Genomic DNA, 18,609 nt, shown 5'->3' on the forward strand with positions numbered 1-18,609 from the left:
AGGTTGGTGTTATAAAAGATCAGAGTTTGTGTCAGAACAAGTGTTTTGATTAGTGGCAGGGCCAAGTTGGATTAGATACAAGGCATTGGTGAGTTAAGTGTTAGGTTATGATGTGGATTAATATGAGAGTGTGGTGTAAAAATTGGGGTTAAGCCTAGGGATAGCTGTCAAAGTATTTCTAGAAATGTTATTACAATATACACAAATCATTTCTAAATAAATTATTTTTGTATACCAACCTTCTTTAAAGGGTTTGAGCGCACTGATTTATCTAGCGCAATTTTTACAGTGTTTTCTTGAACTTGTTTTGAAATTTAAAAGAAAACTGTTTGATTTAGAAAGCTATGTGCAATAACAGAAACAACCTTTTTATTGCATTCTGTCATCTGTTAGAACCAGTTACCTCCTCTACAAAACCCATTACTTAAAAAGACAAGTATAATCTGGCCAAAGACATACAATTGATGGATGGAATGCAGAACAGATCAAACCATTCACCCCCAATCCAGCCCGCACTGCCAAGCCAGGTCCTCCCTGGACCGGAAACAAGCATCCTAGGACCAGTTTCAGGGCTTCACCCATAATCGGGCAGGATAGCTTGAAATCAGTGGCACAGTGAGCCCGGACCCACGTCTGGGCATACACGGCGCACTTAGGGCGAGAAAGCAAAAGACACACAATTGATGGACGGAATGCAGAACAAATCATAACATTCACCCTCAGTCAAGAGATCTGGGTTAAACCCATCATTCTTTTGCTCACCATTCCACATGGCGCGGCAGTTCGGATTGGACTGTTACCATTGGTCGTAAGGTCAACACTGATTTGTATATGGCTGTGTTCAAACTGGAATGGCATGGGGAGCAAAAAAACGATGGATTTAAGCCTGATCTCTGTACTGGGGTTAGTGTACGACATTGTTCTGGAGTCTGTCCATCAATTGTTCTTTTTGCGAAGCAGGGAGGCAAGCAAGGAATGAAGTTAGATAAACCATGTCTAATTCAAGAGTAGGCTAGTTTAGAAAGTAAGGTGGCCATAAAAGAAATCACATCGGTGATTTATCAGATATTCAAGGGAATACAGTGTAAACATGAGTATTCTTTGTTATTTACTAAGTGACCTGCTGTATTGCTTTTTTTACCAATTAAAAATGCAATACAGACCAAAATTAAAGAATGCTGGTAAATTTGAATTGATGACTCTTGAAACCCAGTTCCCTGATTATGATAATTTCATCTCAAATCTATTGTGTACTCAGAACACTGAGAGTAAGATTTATGACCGAATTATAACATTTACATTGAAAAACGATGATTCAGAGAATTGGCCTTCCAATGAAAAAGCAAAACCCCTGGAAGGTGTTGCAGATTATTGGTCTAATCCATGCTAAACTATATACAATAGTCTATTGCACCCAGCTAAGTATAAGACTACATACAACAGTTCGATCTGCAGTTTGTATCAATCACTGTACTCTCCTTTTCTGTACAGGGGAAAAGGAGATGTACTTGGAACATTTATTCAGCAGAGGTTGTTGGAATCTAAAGTATAAATCATCTAAACCACATCTCATGCTTTCACCATACATTGGGCCTATACACTCTTGTATCCAGTTAGCATTTGCTATTTGTTAATGCTTCCTTCATGAACCATGGAAAGGGTGTAGCAGATTACTAAGGAGAGTCTTGATATTTTTCTTTCATGGCCCCACACTGTTCCTGGTGCAAATTACTTCAAGTGCTGCTTTTGGCTTTTCTATTGTCTCCTGCTTGCTCCCCCCCTCCCCCCACCCTGCTTGCGTCACAACTCATGATCTGGTATTGACTGGTCACCATTCTCACCCCACTTACTACACAGATCACATAATACACTTGCTTTTCCTGCTTCCATTAACTGCAGGTTGGATAAGCACACATACTTCGCCGCCCTGCATTAGTAAGGGATAAGGATTAAATGAATGTTACATCTGCACAAATATTGAGACTTGGTCTGGCGTTAAGGATTATTGGTCTTTATCTTGCTCCGATATTTAGTTTTGGTCTTTTTAGGATCTGGAGGCACATATTACAGACAGAGATATGGGCATTCAGACTGGCATGTCCTGAGATGGCATTTGCAGGTTTTAATCTCCCAAAATATGACTCATTTGAACTCTGAGTGTAGCAGCACATACACGAGTCCTGACACGCCATGTGTTGCGTAGCAAATGTTTAATTTCTGTATGTTTTCATGTTTTAGAGAGTTGTGGTTATTGAGGATATCAGACGTTGGAAATGCATTCTGGAACATCCCGGGCAAGAACTTGAAAAACTACTTGAAACGTTACAGGAACTCAAGAAGAAAATACCCTCAAAAGAGGTGTTAAGCTCAACAAAAATAGGTACTGATACAGAATGACAATGTGAATATTACACTTTTTCAGTGGGCTCCGTTCCTTTATGGAATTTATGTTTTGGAAATGCTTTGTATTTGGCTACACCACCACTGAAGTGCTAAGTGAACTACTGTTGCTTACTTATACAGGGAGGATGTGCATTTTATAATGAAGAACACAAGTGAACCCATAGTAATTGCCTGTCATGAACTTGTAGACCTAAGTTCTAGTCCCGGGTTCTACAGTTGACCAAATTCCAGGTAAATTGTATTTGTCTTCTTGTGCTTCTGTTGCCTCATCTGTGACAATTAACAGCACTAAGAAAAATTAAGTTCTATGTTAAACAAGTATTGAGCAAACCAATATGTCTGGCTTTTATGCAAGTGAATGTGCAGTTTAATGGGTAGATGAGTATATGCAGAGCTCCCATTAACCTTTCAGGAAAGGAAGCAATAACATTCCAGGCCTAAACATGCCAGGCCTAAACATGCCATAGCCATTCCATTTGCAAATATGTATGTATGAGTGGGCTGTCTGTTGATGGTCACCCTGAATGCTCAATTTTGAAAGAGTTCGGGTGGAATTCTGGGGAAGGCGGTGGTGATGTGCACACATTTAGTAGCTGTTTCCATAACCATTTGCTTCATTGTACCTGATCTCCTCGTTCACTCTACACAATTTTCATCTATCTCCTTCTCTTAACCACCTCCAGTCCTCTCACTGTACTTTCCATCCTATACTATTGTCCTTTCAGGGGGACAGTGTAAGTGAGATCCTTGTGAGACTCCGCATTTGACCTTATAAGGAGGGGGCAAAGTTTTCTCAATCTCATACTGTAGGTACGTTGGTCAACAAAGGATGTAGACTTTCTGGTAACACCGTTTGATGTGCAGCCACAACTTTGAGTCTGTGAAGTCAGATGTGTTCTACTAAAGGGAATGCGACTTAGAGATCAAGTAGGTAGTCCCACATAGTTTTAGATGGAAGCCCACCAGAAAGCACAGCTGTCTGGTTTGCTTACAACTTCTTGTGGGCATTCTGAAAGCTTTCCTCAAAATTCATTTCGTTCATCCCTTGTCCCTCGCTATTGGATTTGTGGTTTGTATCTCACGGTTGCTTGCTTGCTTTCTATTTATTGGCATTATTTGCTTTAGGCTGTCCAGCTTGAGTTTCTGTCCCCCATCCCCCGTGAGCATTCCTTGTTTAATGTATCCTTCCGAATACTCGCTTTCGTAAACAGGCCTTTAAATCTTGTTCTCATCTTGTCACATTTACTGTGCATTCACAGACAGAGGTCAAATGTCAGGCCCTGTCTTCCGTCGGAGCTTGATGTTTTCTTTTCTTTCTCTGACTTCAAAGTGAGAGAATTTATGTGACAATTCTGCTGAGTACCCATGTGAGAGAAGAGGGATATTATTTTTTCTAGAACACAACAAAAATGAACTGTGCTAATGTTTCAGAATATATCGGAATTAGGAAAGTACAAATGAAGCTCATTTGCTTTGTAATTCTGAAGTGTGGTGGAAACACACATTTGAATATGATCAAAACACAAAAACACACTTGGTAATTACATTTGCACTGATATTGTTTGTGCACAGTAAAACTGTATGTTGGTGCAAATGTAATAGTCATTGCAATTGAAAATGTGTTATCTGTAATGGCCGTGCCTTACCACACTATGCATACTCCACACTACGCCACTACCCTTTACACCATACCACTCTATGCCCTGCCACTCTATGCCACTCCACTCCCTTCTATGCCACTCCTCTCCTCTCTAATGCCCTCCATTCTACGCCATGCCACTCTACTTCTCACCACCTCACTCTACGCCACTCAGTCCTCAACAAGCTACTCTACTCTTTGCTCCTCCACTCCATATCCCTCCACTCCACTGTACAACACTCCACTCCAAAGTACCCCACTGCATCTCACTCCACTTCGGTCTACACAATCTACCCACTCCATTCCAATGTACCCCAATCCACGACCCGCTGTATCTCACCCAAATCTACCCCACTCCAATCTATTCCACTCCACTTCAGTCTACCCCAATCTATCACACTCCACTCTAACCCAATCTTCCTCACTCTACCCCACTCGAGTCTACCCCAATCTACTCCACTACAATCCAATCTACCCCACTCGACTAGGGTCTACTCCAATCTACTCCACTCCGCTACAATCTACCTCACTTTTCCTCAATCTTCCCCACTCCACTCTACCCAAATCTTCCCCACTTCACTGAATCTCACCCTATCCACCCACTCAAATCTACCCCAATCAAACCCACTTCACTCTACCTGACTCCACTCTACCCGACTCCACTAAACCCAATCTACCCCTCTCCACTCCAGACTACCCCAATCTACCACACTCCATTCTACCCCAGTCTACCCCACTCCACCTCACTCCTATCTACCACACTCCACTCTAATCTGCCCCTCTCCAATTTACCTTACTCTAATCCACCGAAACTACCCACTGCACCCTGATCTACTTCACTGAAACTTCTACTTCTACCCCTCTCAACTCTTCCCAATCTATCCTACTCCACTCTACCCAGATCTACTCCACTCCAATCTAACCTAATCCATCCCACTCCACTGTGCCCCACCACACTGTTCTCCAATCTACCACGCTCCACTCAATCTAACCCAATTAACCCCACCCCAATCTACCACATTCCACTGGAATCTACCCCACTCCAAAATACCCTACTCCACTCCAATCTACACCAAACAAACCCGCTCCACTTGAGTCCACTCCAATGTACCCCACTACACTCCAGTCTACTTCACTCCAATCCTATGTACCTCAGTACTCCCCACTCCATTCTACCCCACTCCACTGCACCACTCCACTCCAATCTACTCAACTCTACCACACTCCACTCTACCCCAATCTACCATACGCCACTTTACTGTATCCCAATCTACCCCACTCCACTGTACCCCACTCCACCCCAATCTAAGCTACTCCACCCTAGTCCACCCCACCCCACCCACCCCAATCCAATCTACCCCACTCAATTTCACTCCACTCTAAACCACCCAATCTACACCACTCCAATCTACCCTGCCCCATTCCAACCTACCCCATCCACCCCACTTCACTGTTCCCCAATTTACCCCACTCCACCGTACTCCTATCTATTAATCTCCAGTCTACCCAATCTATCCCACTCCACTCCATTGTACACCACTCCCCTCCAATCTACAACCAGTCTACCCACTCCCCCACTATAATCTACTCCACTCCAATCTACAAGCCAATCTACCCACTCTCCCGCTGTATTCTACCCCACTCCAATCAACTCCAATCTACCAAACTCTACTCCACTCCAGTGTGCCCCTCTCTACTCCAATACAATTTACCCCAGTCTACCCCACTCCAGTCTAGCCCATCCTACCCCACTCCACCCCACTACACTCCAACCCAATCAACTCCACCCCACTCCAACCTACCCCACTCCGCTCCACCCCAATTTACCCCCCTCCGCTCCAATCTACCCCACTCCACTTCTATCCAGTCTACCACACTCCAATCTTGTCCATAGGACTCTGCATACTTTTCTCTTGCTAACTAGTGGGAAAGTGATTGATCTCTCCGTTTTAAATGTGGTAAAATTGGCATATACTTAATTGGCATATTTAATGTATTTATATCCCTAGTATATGGTACTACATGTACCCTGGGCCTGTAAATTAAATGCCACTAATTGGGTACAGCACTCCTTTTGCCACCCACTAAAACAGCACTGAAAACCATGTCTCCAGGCCTGCCTTTGCAGCCAGGGTGTGCAGCTTTAAAACTGCAATTTTAACCTGGCAAAACAAACCTTTTGTCGACCTCAGTCTTAAACCTTACTATTTAATACTTATAAGCCACATTTGAGGTAGGCTCTAAATGCCCATAGTACAGGATGCATGGTATCTAAACAGTGGGACTCGTATAATTTCTGTTTACATGTCCTAGCAGTGAAAAACCTACAAAGTCGTTTTTCACTGTGACAAGGCTGGCTCTCACATTGATTAAAATAGGTTTACTGTATTACCTTTAATATGCACTAAATTCAGTTTGGCAGTAGCTATAAAAATGGTTCAAGCACTCCTTTTAGTAGTAATTTAACATCTAACGTAACGACCTAATCAGGTTTTAAATTACTTTGTTTAGTAATTACACTTTTGGAAAGTTGTAATTTTTGTGCCTAAAACCAAGAGGGTTTCCTGCCAGTGTCCAGCTGACATGTGACCCTCCTGATTGCTCCCCTATGGTGAGATGTGTATTCCTTCCAGAGAGTGGATAAAGAGTACTGGGAACGGGTGGGAGGCTACTCCACCCCTTCCGGAGCTTAAGAGGAGGGGGGGAGCAAGAACCCGAAGGGAGACTGGATCTGCTTGCCTTGACCACAGTACCACAGCAGTGACTCCGAGGATCAGTTGGCTGACTGTCTGTGTGAGCTACTGGTACCCAACATGTTTCTAGAGGCCCCTGCTCTCAACTGTCCAGCAGATGAGTACCAACTAAACCTACCCTGGACTCCTCTGCTGGTCCTAGATTGTTGGCAGGTGTTAGAGGGTACTCCTCATGTCTAAACTACAAAAAATTGGGACTTGGAAACTTTTTGTCAACTTTCTGTCTAAAGAAGCCACGGAGACCGGTATTGCTGCTGAAGCCACAGTTTTCTACAACAAATCGCCGGTCAGCCTCAGCTTACTGGTCTGCCACACTGAAGGATATCTGACTTACAGAAAGGTTTGTAAGTCTGAATGTAGTGGGCTTCACCAGAACAGACACTGAGCAGCAACCTGTTGATGTTGAGGTCTTCCTGGGCACAGACTTTGGCAACTTGCTTTCCTGCCTTTGTTGTCAATCGCACCGGGAACCCACTCTTCAGCAGCCCGCTGTCGTCGAGCCCTGCTTTGGAACCAATTTGCAGCTTGCCCCGTCGATGACCACTTTTTCACTACTAAATTTTCCAAGTCCAAAGGTAAACTTTCCTTCTTGATGAACCTGCTCCATGTCTCGGACTGGTGATCAGTCACAGTCCGCCTTAACATTTGACTTTCACCTGGTCTAGCACGATCATATAACCACTGCTGGCATTTGGTGCTTTTGGTGCTATTTTTTATTCAAGTTTTCAAGAATATATAATATATCTTTATCTTACACCTTGCCTCCAAGTTAAGCCTGACTGTTTTGTGGCAATCTATCAGAGGGTTAAGCTCAGGTTTATTTGAGTGACTTTAGTGGTTCACCCTGCCCTCGGGAGTTACTGCTATTTCTGTACTTCAGAACTGGGGAGGGGAAGAGAGGCCTGAACGTCTTCTGTTCTTCGGAGACCTCTCAGACGAGCAGCACTTTAAGGAAGTGTGCTACACTGCATTTAGGGGCCTGTTCTCTCTTACAGGGGATTAACACAGCACTGCTCTGTGAGATTTCCTTCACCCTACGGGGCTTTACAACTCACTGTACTGGCCTGCAAGTGCCTGCACTAGCATATAGAACTAGTGCCCTATGAAGTGCTGCCCACCTCCATAGTGTTTAGAAAAAAAGAAACAGTTGCTCTCCATCTCCTGCAGTTCTTTGAAAACAGCACTTGATATTATCAGTTCATGCATATGGTGTGTGTACACGGACAAACGCCAAAAGGGCTGCTCCGTAGGTATATATTTTGTGTGCCCTGCCCATATACGGCGGTCAAACAGAACCTGCACTATAATGCAAAAAGCACAAATTATGCATTATGCAGCTCCACCAGTGAGAGAGACATAATTCAAGGACACGTTATATTGCGCAATAGAGTGCATGTAATTTTTTAGGTCGAGCCTGAGCCAGCGCTCATGCGCTGCACTGCGAGGCTTGTTGTGTTTACTCCGTGTGGGTCTGACTCCTTCCACACATAGGATTGACTTTTGCATGTGTCTTTCTATAATGAAAGCACGCAAATGGTTAAAGGCGGGTGCATGTCCCACCTCTTTTTTAATGTTCACTCCTACGGCGTTTTGCTCTCGGAAGCGAGCAGAGGCGCGCAGGGTGCCAGCCCCCTCCCATTGTTGGGGTTCAGCACCTCCCTGGTAAGTGTATTTGCAGAGCGTTTGGGCTGTTTTTAAAGTGGCTCCATTCACAGCCCCAATACTGTTTGTTGGGATGTATGTCGTTACAACGCATACTTTTACTCCGCATACCATTACAATGCGGTATTTACAACGCATACCGCTACAACGCATAGCGCTTTGGGGTGCTGGATAGTGGTAAGTATAATTTACTATTCTAACTCCAGTCCCCGTGGACCCTAGGGAAGGTGTTGGATAGTAAATTAAACTTACCTCTTATCCTAGAGCGCCCCCCAGCGCCATGCGTTGTAACGGTATGCGTTGTAATGCCTGCGTTGTAGTGGTAGTGCGGAGTAAAAAATGCGTTGTAACAGGTGCATACCCTGTTTGTTGTCTGTTTCAGGTGTAACAGGAACGTCTACATTCAGCCTGGGTATATTTCTCAAGTAACTTAGCAAAAAATTATTTACGCACCAATCCCACCTCAATCCTTGTTGGCAAGAAAATAAAAAGAAAGTATTAGCACACAAATAGGGATAAACCTTGCATCAGCTTCACAGAGTGTGAGGATTTGCCAAATGCCCTTGGAGCTGCCCTTGAGCAGCATTTCGGGGGGCACTCTTGGTTTGGGAAGGGCAGAGGTGAAAAATCCCGCAGCAGGCCGCGGTAAGCCAGCTCCGTTTCGGGATTCCAGGCCCGGGATTTGCGCGCCGCCTGCTGCTCAGTGTGTTTGAATGTGGAGACAGGTTGTGGCAGTATATATTGTGTCCACGTTATGCTCTGTCTCAGTGGGCTTCTGTAGCCACCTGCACGCACTAACTTGCTAGCTTGTAGTTTTGGTTTTCCAACACATTGGAAGCGGGTCATCCGATGAAGGCTGAAGGTAAAGAAGGTTCGGGGCTGGGGTGTTGTGGTCACCGGGTCTGGTGCTTGACGGACACGGTGCTGGACGCTGTCAGTGAAGGTGAGGAAGAGGCTACACATCCTGCTTAAGAGAATGAGTGCAGCATGTTCCTGTAGTGTTAGACAGAAATTGTTGCTGGTCTGTTTAATAAAAGAGCGCTTTTACCCCTCTTGTTACTCACACTGCACCGAATTGAAAGTCACTGTTTTATTTTCTCTGCGCTTCGTGTATTGTTATGGATGGAGGCGAGTATGCATCTGAGTTTGCTAAGAACTTTCCTGAACACTTTGAGGTGCCGGGTTTTTAGGGACCCGGTGGTGCCAGGGGTAACACCCGGGGACCTCTGAGTTCTCCCTGTTATGGACCACAGAAACACGGAGTCTTCTAGTCGAAGTCAGAGATCGAGTTTTATTGGCTGCAACCAAGTAACATGTGTCCTAGAAGTACGGCAGCACGGGCCGTAAGTTCTCAGGAGACTGTTCGTTTTTACAGAACCAGCCTTCTCCTTATATACATAAATAACAGCTGTAGGCAAGAATTCTTGAGTTTATGATATGGCTATACACATATTTTTGTAACAATACAAAGAGCGAAGTCATGCTGGTCAGCACATATTTTAGATGTCCAGTTTGTGATGGATTACTCTGCCAGATCCAGAATTCCCATCAGATATCGATGTAACACCAGTAAGGTCGGGCACCCTCCCATCATAAAACGGGTCATAAACAAGAAGCATGGACAGGTGTATGTGTATGGAAAACATGGTCTGTATGTAGTGAATGGTTTATGACATGTTGTGCCTAGATGATATCTTGTTCGGCCACTGGGCGAGGAGCTGCCAAAACAGGTTTGGCTGGAGGCAGTGGAGTCCGCTTCGGCCAGGTCATGGGGATGTCAGCTACGGCGGACGTGTCCTTTCAGATCAAACTCGGTCTTAATCGATTGACTATATGAGGGCAAGCCGTAAGATGGATGCCGTTTACAAAATGGAGTCTGAGGGTTCAGGACGGAAGCTACGATTTAAGGGTGTTAGCATCACTCAATTGTGACGCAAATGCATAGGGATAACGTCCTAATCATTACCGGTCCGTAGATACCAAATTCGTCATGGTACGACGATATTTTGAACACGAGTGTTGGACCCCGGAGCCAGTGTTACAGCAGGCGCCGAAATTACAGTACCACAACTTACACCTTTTTGCTTCCGCCGCACAAACTACCCCTCTGTGCAGCGGAAGTCAATTAACAAATGCACGAAATTCTGAGCCATCTTACTGCCATCTCCCCCTACTTTTTATTGCTACAAGTGAATTCTCCCAGACACCTGTCTGGTGCTGGAGTTATATTCAAATATTGAGCTGGTCACGTGCTCCGGTGTTCATACCTCCAAAGCCAGCAGCAGAGAGAAGCGTGCTCTCTGCCTGCAACTTTGCCATACCCTCTCCCTCCCTCCTTGGATTCTTGGACAGCCCTTTGTGTCTCTGGCTTCCGTCATGTGACCTCTCTCCTCACAGCTAGACAGCAACCCTCCTCCAGAAAAGTAGAAACAACTTTGTCGCACTCATGCAGTTTTCTCAGCTGAAGAGAAGGCTGCCCTATCCACATGATCTTAGGAGCTTCTCTCAACTGACCCCATCTCACTGCCGATCATATTCTCATCCCCTGAACAAATTCTCATGTGTTCACAACTCACTGATGCTAACCCGATCCCCAATAGCTCACATAAGGTCACGTTTTGCTTTACTGTCCACATCAGCACAAACACCTTATAATTTCCACATTTTTTGCAATTTCTTATTCCCATCGTCACTCCGTTTGCATCAAACATGGTTCCCCGGCTCCCCAATCAGTAGCACATCCACACCCTTGCCATGCATTACTGCCAATTGCCCTGTTTGTCAGTCGTGCTCAAGATGTCAATGCTTTTTAGGTCTCACCTGGCGAGGGCTACTTGTAATCAATACACTTTAAGAAGTGGTGTCTCAACTCCGCCTGTTACTTTTTTTTTTTTAAAAAAAGACCTGGTATAGACAGCAATAAATAAATACATATTATCCAATCATACGAATTATTGAAAAACTATCCAATTTCATATGAAAGATGCATGCACCATTTCTTTACACAAAAGTACAAGTACCATAATACAAATGATAATTTCCAAGAGAGAGAGCAATAAAAACATAGAGCAGCAGATACTTCATAAATAGTAGATCACATTTTCCCAGTTTCCGTTCTTATTATCCTATATACAGTTAGACGTTATACTTGACCCTATATATGCAATGTCAACCAGGACCCCAAATGGCCTGCCCCAGGCCCTCATTTACTTACCCCTTCGGGAGTAAATATCAGATTCTATGTTATAGATCCCTAAAAGTCTAGTCAGCCACATCTGGTAAGACGGTGAAACTGAATCTTTCCAGCCAGTTGCTATCAAGAGCCGTAACACCGCTACACTAATAAATATAAAGGCTTCATTCTCCTTATTAAGATTCAGAGTGCTATCCGTTCCTAATAGCATCAAGGTAGGGGATAGGTATATCTTACAACCTAGCAGCCCCTCCCAGAAATCCTCAATCTGACCCCTAATTAAAATTAATTTGTCACAATGGAAGAACATATGTAATAGATTGGCTGAACCTTCTTGGCATCTAGGGCATTTATCATCCTCTCTTTTCCCCCAATAAAATAATTTGGCAGGAGTAAAATACAGATTAAAATCGTTTTGTAGTGTTGAGCTTTCAAGTTTGATGACCGGAATGCTCCATCGGCCAGCTGCAATGATTTGTATATGTCAACATCAGGGTCAGACAATTTAGACACCCAAGCCATCTCAAATTTTTCCAGGTCCTCCTGTACACTTGCCAATAATGAGCCATAGATCATTCTAATTTTTGTACCACCTTTTAGCAAATATTCTATCATGGTAATCCAGCCTCCTGGAGCAAAGCGAGGCCTAATTCCTTTTAAAAGGGCATGATATGATGCACAGTTTTTGCAGCGCAATAAACACAGTTTATACAGCAAAGGGCCAACATTTGTATAAACTTAAAGCTCTGACTCAAAGGGATTTCAAATTTCTGCTGTAATTCTTTAAAACCGAGAAGATTATCATTTTCATATATACCACCCACTGTTTTAATCCCTTGTTGCTCCCATATTATACCCATATTATCACAGCTGAGTTGCGGAAAGATGCTGGAGTGCCGTAGAGGTGTATGATAATTAATGAGAGGAATCCCCAGCACATCTCGTACCTGTTTCCAGACTTCCCAGAGACTGTCGATGACCTTTATAGCGCATCTTATTATAATAACGCCTAGTATTTTTCCGTAACAGAACTCAGAGGGCCTCTCTACCTAGCAGTAGCTGATAAATAGTGGGAATTTCCTGGTTAGCATAGCGGGTATCTGATATTTTTGTAGCTGGATCAAATGCTATCGCTATCTGGCTCAGGAGACAGGTCAGTTGATCAAACTTAATGTTAGGCATTGTCAGCCCTCCCCTTTGTTGTGGAAGTGACATATATTTCAATGACCGCCTAATTTTACTGTAGCCCCAAATGAAATTCATAACAGTAGACTCGATTGATTTTGATATTGCTTCGTCAATCAGACAGGGAATTGAACTGAAGAGGTATAATATTTTAGGGAGCATAGTCATTTTAAGTACATTTGATCTTCCTATTATAGATAGATGAGGCTCGTCTGTCTATTCTTCTAAGATCTGTATCCATTGTTTTTATCAACGGAATACAATGATCTTTTATGACCTCGCTCATCACAGAATTTATCTTTACTCCCAAATAAACCGCTGAATCTTGATACCTCGTATCTGCTTTAAAAATATTACTTCTACAGATTATCTGAGTTTTAATCTGATTTAGGAGATATCCCGAGTTGCGCCCAAACTTCTTCGCCATGTCCACAATCGCTACCATAGCTTCCTCTGGTTTCGAGGTAATGATAGCCAAATCGTCTAGCTATTACAGACCACTGGTTCAACTTCTGTACATTCCAGTAAATGTCGCACTAATGGAACTATATACAAGGCGAAAAGAATGGGCGAACAGGGGCATCCCTGGCGTGTCCCCCTCAAGATGGGAAATTACTCTGACGACCCGCCCATTAATCGAATCCTTGCCTTTGGACCAGTATACATTGCCGTGATTGCTCTGATGAACTTCGGGCCAAAACCTCTTCGGTCCAATATCCCCCACAGATATTCCCACGCGACGCGATCAAAGGCTTTTTCGGCATCCAGGAGGATCATGGCCTTCCGGCCCCCCGTGGCAGTATGAACATCAAACAGAGAAATGGCTCGCCTAATATGATCCGTAGTGCCACGGCCTGGTACGAATCCATGCTGCCACGGAGAAAACAGACCATCAATGACTCCCCCTAGCCTCCTAGCCAGAACGTTAGCATAGATCTTTGCATCTGCGTTGATGAGGGATATTGGACGGTATGAGCCCGGTTTCTCCTTAGGTTTACCTTTTTTGTGGAATACGACATTCATTTCCTTCCACGAATGTGAAACCTCCCCTGTGTAGATAATACCATTAAATAAATCCAGGAGTATAGGCGCAGTCTCATTCTGCAGAGTTTTATAAACCTCTAGGAGAATGCAATCCGGCCCAATTGCCTTCCCGGATGCAAGTTCCTACATAGCTATCAGAATCTCTTCCATATCCATCTCCCTATCCAACCTCGTACTCTCTATGGCAGCCAACTGGGGGCCCTCATCCTTAGAAGCCGTATCAGGACTCACACCCTGTATCTCTTCCATGTACAATTTCTGATAGAAATTTTTAAATACCTTTAGGATATCTTCTGGCTTTGTAAACTCTTGAGTGCCCTCTTCTATCTTTATTATCATATTTCTGCTCGACTCCTGCCTGATTCTTAAAGCTAAGAGTTTCCCTGCCTGCTCCCCTGTTTCATATAGCCTAGCTTTATGAGTCTGATAGTCATCTGCAGCTTTCTCAACTATCAGTTTAGACAATTCTGTTTTTATAGCTAGAATCCTCTGCTGCGTCTCAGTCGCATCGTTAGCCTGGACTATGTCCCGTATATGATGTTCCTCTGCAATTGCCAGTTGAATAATTAATTTCTCGTTACCCTCCCGCTCTTTTTTCTGGTTCTAGCGGATAAACTTATAGTTTCTCCCCTCAGGGCCTCTTTAAAAGCCTCCCATACAATGTTTCTATTGGTACTATATCAATTCATGTCAAAGTATTCTGTTGCCCATTTCCTTAGGTGTTTTACAAAAGTTGGATTAACTAGTAGCCTCTTCTCGAACGTCCACCTGGACCGACTAGTAGTAGAGATACCAGTATAAAGCTGTAGAATTAGCGGATTATGATCTGAGATGAGTTTGGGCAGCTTTTTAATCCCAACCTTATTCAATTCAGTGGAGGAAACCAGAAAGTAGTCCAATTTAGTATATTTTTTGTGGGGGCACGAAAAATATGTAAAACCATCCCTATTCATTCCCTTGTTCCCCCAGACATCCGCTAGCCCATATGACTTCATTAATGAGCTGAGAGCCCGAAAGACCCTAGGTTTACGGCCTGTATAAACTGAGTTGTCAGTCAGATCGGCTGACATATTAAAGTCCCCGCATATTAACATTGGACTAGGTCAGTTCGTTAGTTCTGTCTCCAAGAAATTAAACACCTGCGGATCGTCCAGGTTAGAGCCATAAACAGTACAAATCGTACAACCCATTTCTAACTCAATGAGAGCCCATCTGCCTAATGCATCCGCCATCTGGCGTTTAGCTTTTCCAACTGTAGTTTTTTACCAGAATTGCTACACCTCTAACTGTAGATGTTTGGGAGGAGCAGGCCAGAAGGTCATACCCCCTTAGACTCAGTAGATGTTTTTTAGGTCTCGCCTGTCGATGCGCATGCGCATCGAGCAAGCGAGACTATGGGGGCTCATCTACTCTTTATCTAACTTGCAAGGAATCGTGGCGATTCCTTGCAGTGCCCGTGACTTTTAAGCTCAATGCGCATGCGCATTGAGCTTAAAAGCGCGTGCACATGGCCCCAGCCGCCTGCCTTGCCTACTCTCCCGCCCCCTCACTTTTTGATTGCACGGCCGCTAGGCCGTGCCTCCCCTACTCCTCCTACTCTCCTCCCGTCTGTTCCCGCACTCCTCCCACACCCACGCTCCGCCCCCTCACTCTCTCTGCCCCCTCTAAAAAGAAATACAAAACAAGCGCTACCCGTTCTAACATTGAAGACTTTCTAAAAAAATATTATATTATATATACGTTTCTGAAGAGAGGAATGTTCCGTTCCGCCGCAAACTCCAAAGTGGCCAATCTGTGCTGGATCTAAAGTGCTGACTCCGCCCGGGGCGTGTGTTCTTTTGTTGCTATTGTAACGCCGAGTCAGGCCCCGGCTCAGGGTTGATTCCCAGACGTGGCTCCATGCAGTGCGGGGCATTGCAGCTCTTGCCGGAACCGACTCTGTCGCATTTCTCCTCCCCCCTCCCCTCTCTTCCCTCCGTCTTGTTCTCCCCTGGCATATATTTGCTACTCACGGGCTGTGTTATCCTCTTCCGGTCTGCCTCTCCCCACCTCACCCCCCACCCCACCCCAATCCCCCGCCCGCCTTCCCAGCCCATGCCGTCTTCTTCCAGCCCACAGTCGCCCCTTCATGGCCGTGTTTCGAAGCTGTGGCCGCCTCTCTCCCGGTGAACGCACTTGGATGTTACGGTGTGACTAGAGCGCCATGAACACATCCCCTCTCTGGCCCATGACGTAAGCTGGATTCCTTGGACGGACCACAGTGTGCTCGTGCTGCTGTCTCCATGTGGCTGTTGCTTAGCGACATGGCAGATTTCGCTTCTCAGCAGACAAGAGCAATGGACGTTTGCAGCACCACAGGCAACTTGCAGGGAGGCTCGCGCACTTCAAGGGGTCTCTTTGATGGTTCAAGGTAGGTTTTTATCTGAAACCTCCCGTGTATCTGCTCCCCTAGCATTAGATTGCTTTACTAACCTCTCTCTTGTGGGAAGCTGCACACCGCTTCCAATTCATCACTTTCTTCCTTCCCCAACCTGCATCACGACTCGCAGTGACCACAGTCCCCCAGCACTTGTCTCCATCCCCACACTCGTAGTGAACCATTCCACTCGCAGTGACGGGATCTGCTCGTCGATATATATCTCACATTGCCAGGGAAGTTTCCAGGCACTAAGCATAGTAGATAAATGAAAACATCTGTATAGTGCCCTTAGAGGAAACGATCCCTACGTTCTATTCATTGGAGCGACTGCGGGTTAATAGGTGTGACGTCATAAATACGGTACTCAGTTCATTTAGACATGTTGGCGCCAAAAGCTTTGTGCACTAGCGTCTCGGGAATACTGCAATCTAGCGCTCAACGAGGCCGGACAGCTGTGTTTCATCCTCTCGAGCACAGACCATATGCACAAACACAGGGGCAACCCTGACACCCAAAAGCTCACTTACGTTCATTTGTAGTAAAATCATACATTTTTAAGGTAGTAAACTCACTCACTCACTCACCCTCACTCATCCCACACCCTCACTCACCCTCACTCAACCCCTCACCCTCACTCACCCTCAACCACTCACCCTCAACCCCTCACCCTCAACCCCTCACTCACCCTCACCCTCACTCTCACTCATCCTCACTCACCCTCAACCCCTCACCCTCACTCACCCTCACCCTCACTCACCCTCATCCACCCTCAACCCCTCACCCTCACTCACCCTCACCCTCACCTTCACTCACCCTCAACCCCTCACCCTCACTCACCCTCAACGCCTCACCCTCAATCACCCTCAACCCCTCACCCTCACCCACCTTCACTCACCCTCACCCTCACCCTCACTCACCCTCACTCACCCTCACCCTCACTCACCCTCACCCACCCTCAACCCCTCATCCTCACTCACCCTCAACCCCTCATCCTCACTCACCCTCAACCCCTCACCCTCACTCACCCTCAACCCCTCACCCTCACCCTCACTCACCCCCACTCACCCTCAACCCCTCACCCTCAACCCCTCACCCTCACTCACCCTCACCCTCACTCACCCTCAACCCCTCACCCACCCTCAACCCCTCACCCTCAACCCCTCACCCTCAATCCCTCACCCTCACTCACCCTCACCCACACTCACCCACACTCACCCACACTCACCCTCACTCACACTCACCCACCCTCACTCACCCTCACCCTCACCTTCACCCTCACTCACCCTCACCCACCCTCACTCACCCTCACTCACCCTCACCCACCCTCAATCCCTCACCCTCACTCACCCTCACCCACACTCACCCACACTCACCCACACTCACCCACACTCACCCTCACTCACCCTCACTCACACTCACCCACCCTCACTCACCTTCACCCACCCTCACTCACCTTCACCCACCCTCACTCACCCTCACTCACCCTCACCCACCCTCACCCTCAACCCCTCACCCTCACTCACCCTCAACCCCTCACCCTCACTCACCCTCAACCCCTCACCCTCACCCTCACTCACCCCCACTCACCCTCAACCCCTCACCCTCAACCCCTCACCCTCACTCACCCTCACTCACCCTCAACCCCTCACCCTCACTCACCCTCAACCCCTCACCCTCACTCACCCTCAACCCCTCACCCTCAATCCCTCACCCTCACTCACCCACACTCACCCACACTCACCCTCACTCACCCTCACTCACACTCACCCACCCTCACTCACCCTCACCCTCACTCACCTTCACCCTCACTCACCCTCACCCTCACTCACCCTCACCCTCACTCACCCTCAACCCCTCACCCTCACTCACCCTCAACCCCTCACCCACCCTCAACCCCTCACCCACCCTCAACCCCTCACCCTCACTCACCCCCTCACCCTCAACCCCTCACTCACCCTCACTCTCACTCACCCTCACTCACCCTCAACCCCTCAGCCTCACCCTCACTCACCCTCAACCCCTCACCCTCACTCACCCTCAACCCCTCACCCTCACTCACCCTCACTCACCCTCACTCACCCTCAACGCCTCACCCTCAACGCCTCACCCTCAACGCCTCACCCTCACTCACCCTCAACACCTCACCCTCACTCACCCTCACCATCACTCACCCTCAACACCTCACCCTCACTCACCCTCATCCACCCTCAACCCCTCACCCACCCTCACCCTCACCTTCACTCACCCTCAACCCCTCACCCTCACTCACCCTCAACGCCTCACCCTCAATCACCCTCAACCCCTCACCCTC

General features: G+C 46.3%; 1 protein-coding gene across 1 annotated transcript in view; it reads left to right on the forward strand.

Moving 5' to 3' along the window:
- TCEANC2 (transcription elongation factor A N-terminal and central domain containing 2) overlaps window positions 1-18,609 on the forward strand; it is a 77,703-nt gene that overhangs the window by 8,994 nt on the left and 50,100 nt on the right. The window contains exon 2 of the mRNA XM_086952524.1: window positions 2,239-2,380. Within this exon, the coding sequence (XP_086808650.1) occupies window positions 2,239-2,380 (142 nt within the window). The remainder of the gene's footprint in view (window positions 1-2,238; window positions 2,381-18,609) is intronic.

This window comes from Lissotriton vulgaris, chromosome 1_1 (assembly GCF_964263255.1).
Source record: "Lissotriton vulgaris chromosome 1_1, aLisVul1.2, whole genome shotgun sequence".
Lineage (NCBI taxonomy): Eukaryota > Metazoa > Chordata > Amphibia > Caudata > Salamandridae > Lissotriton > Lissotriton vulgaris.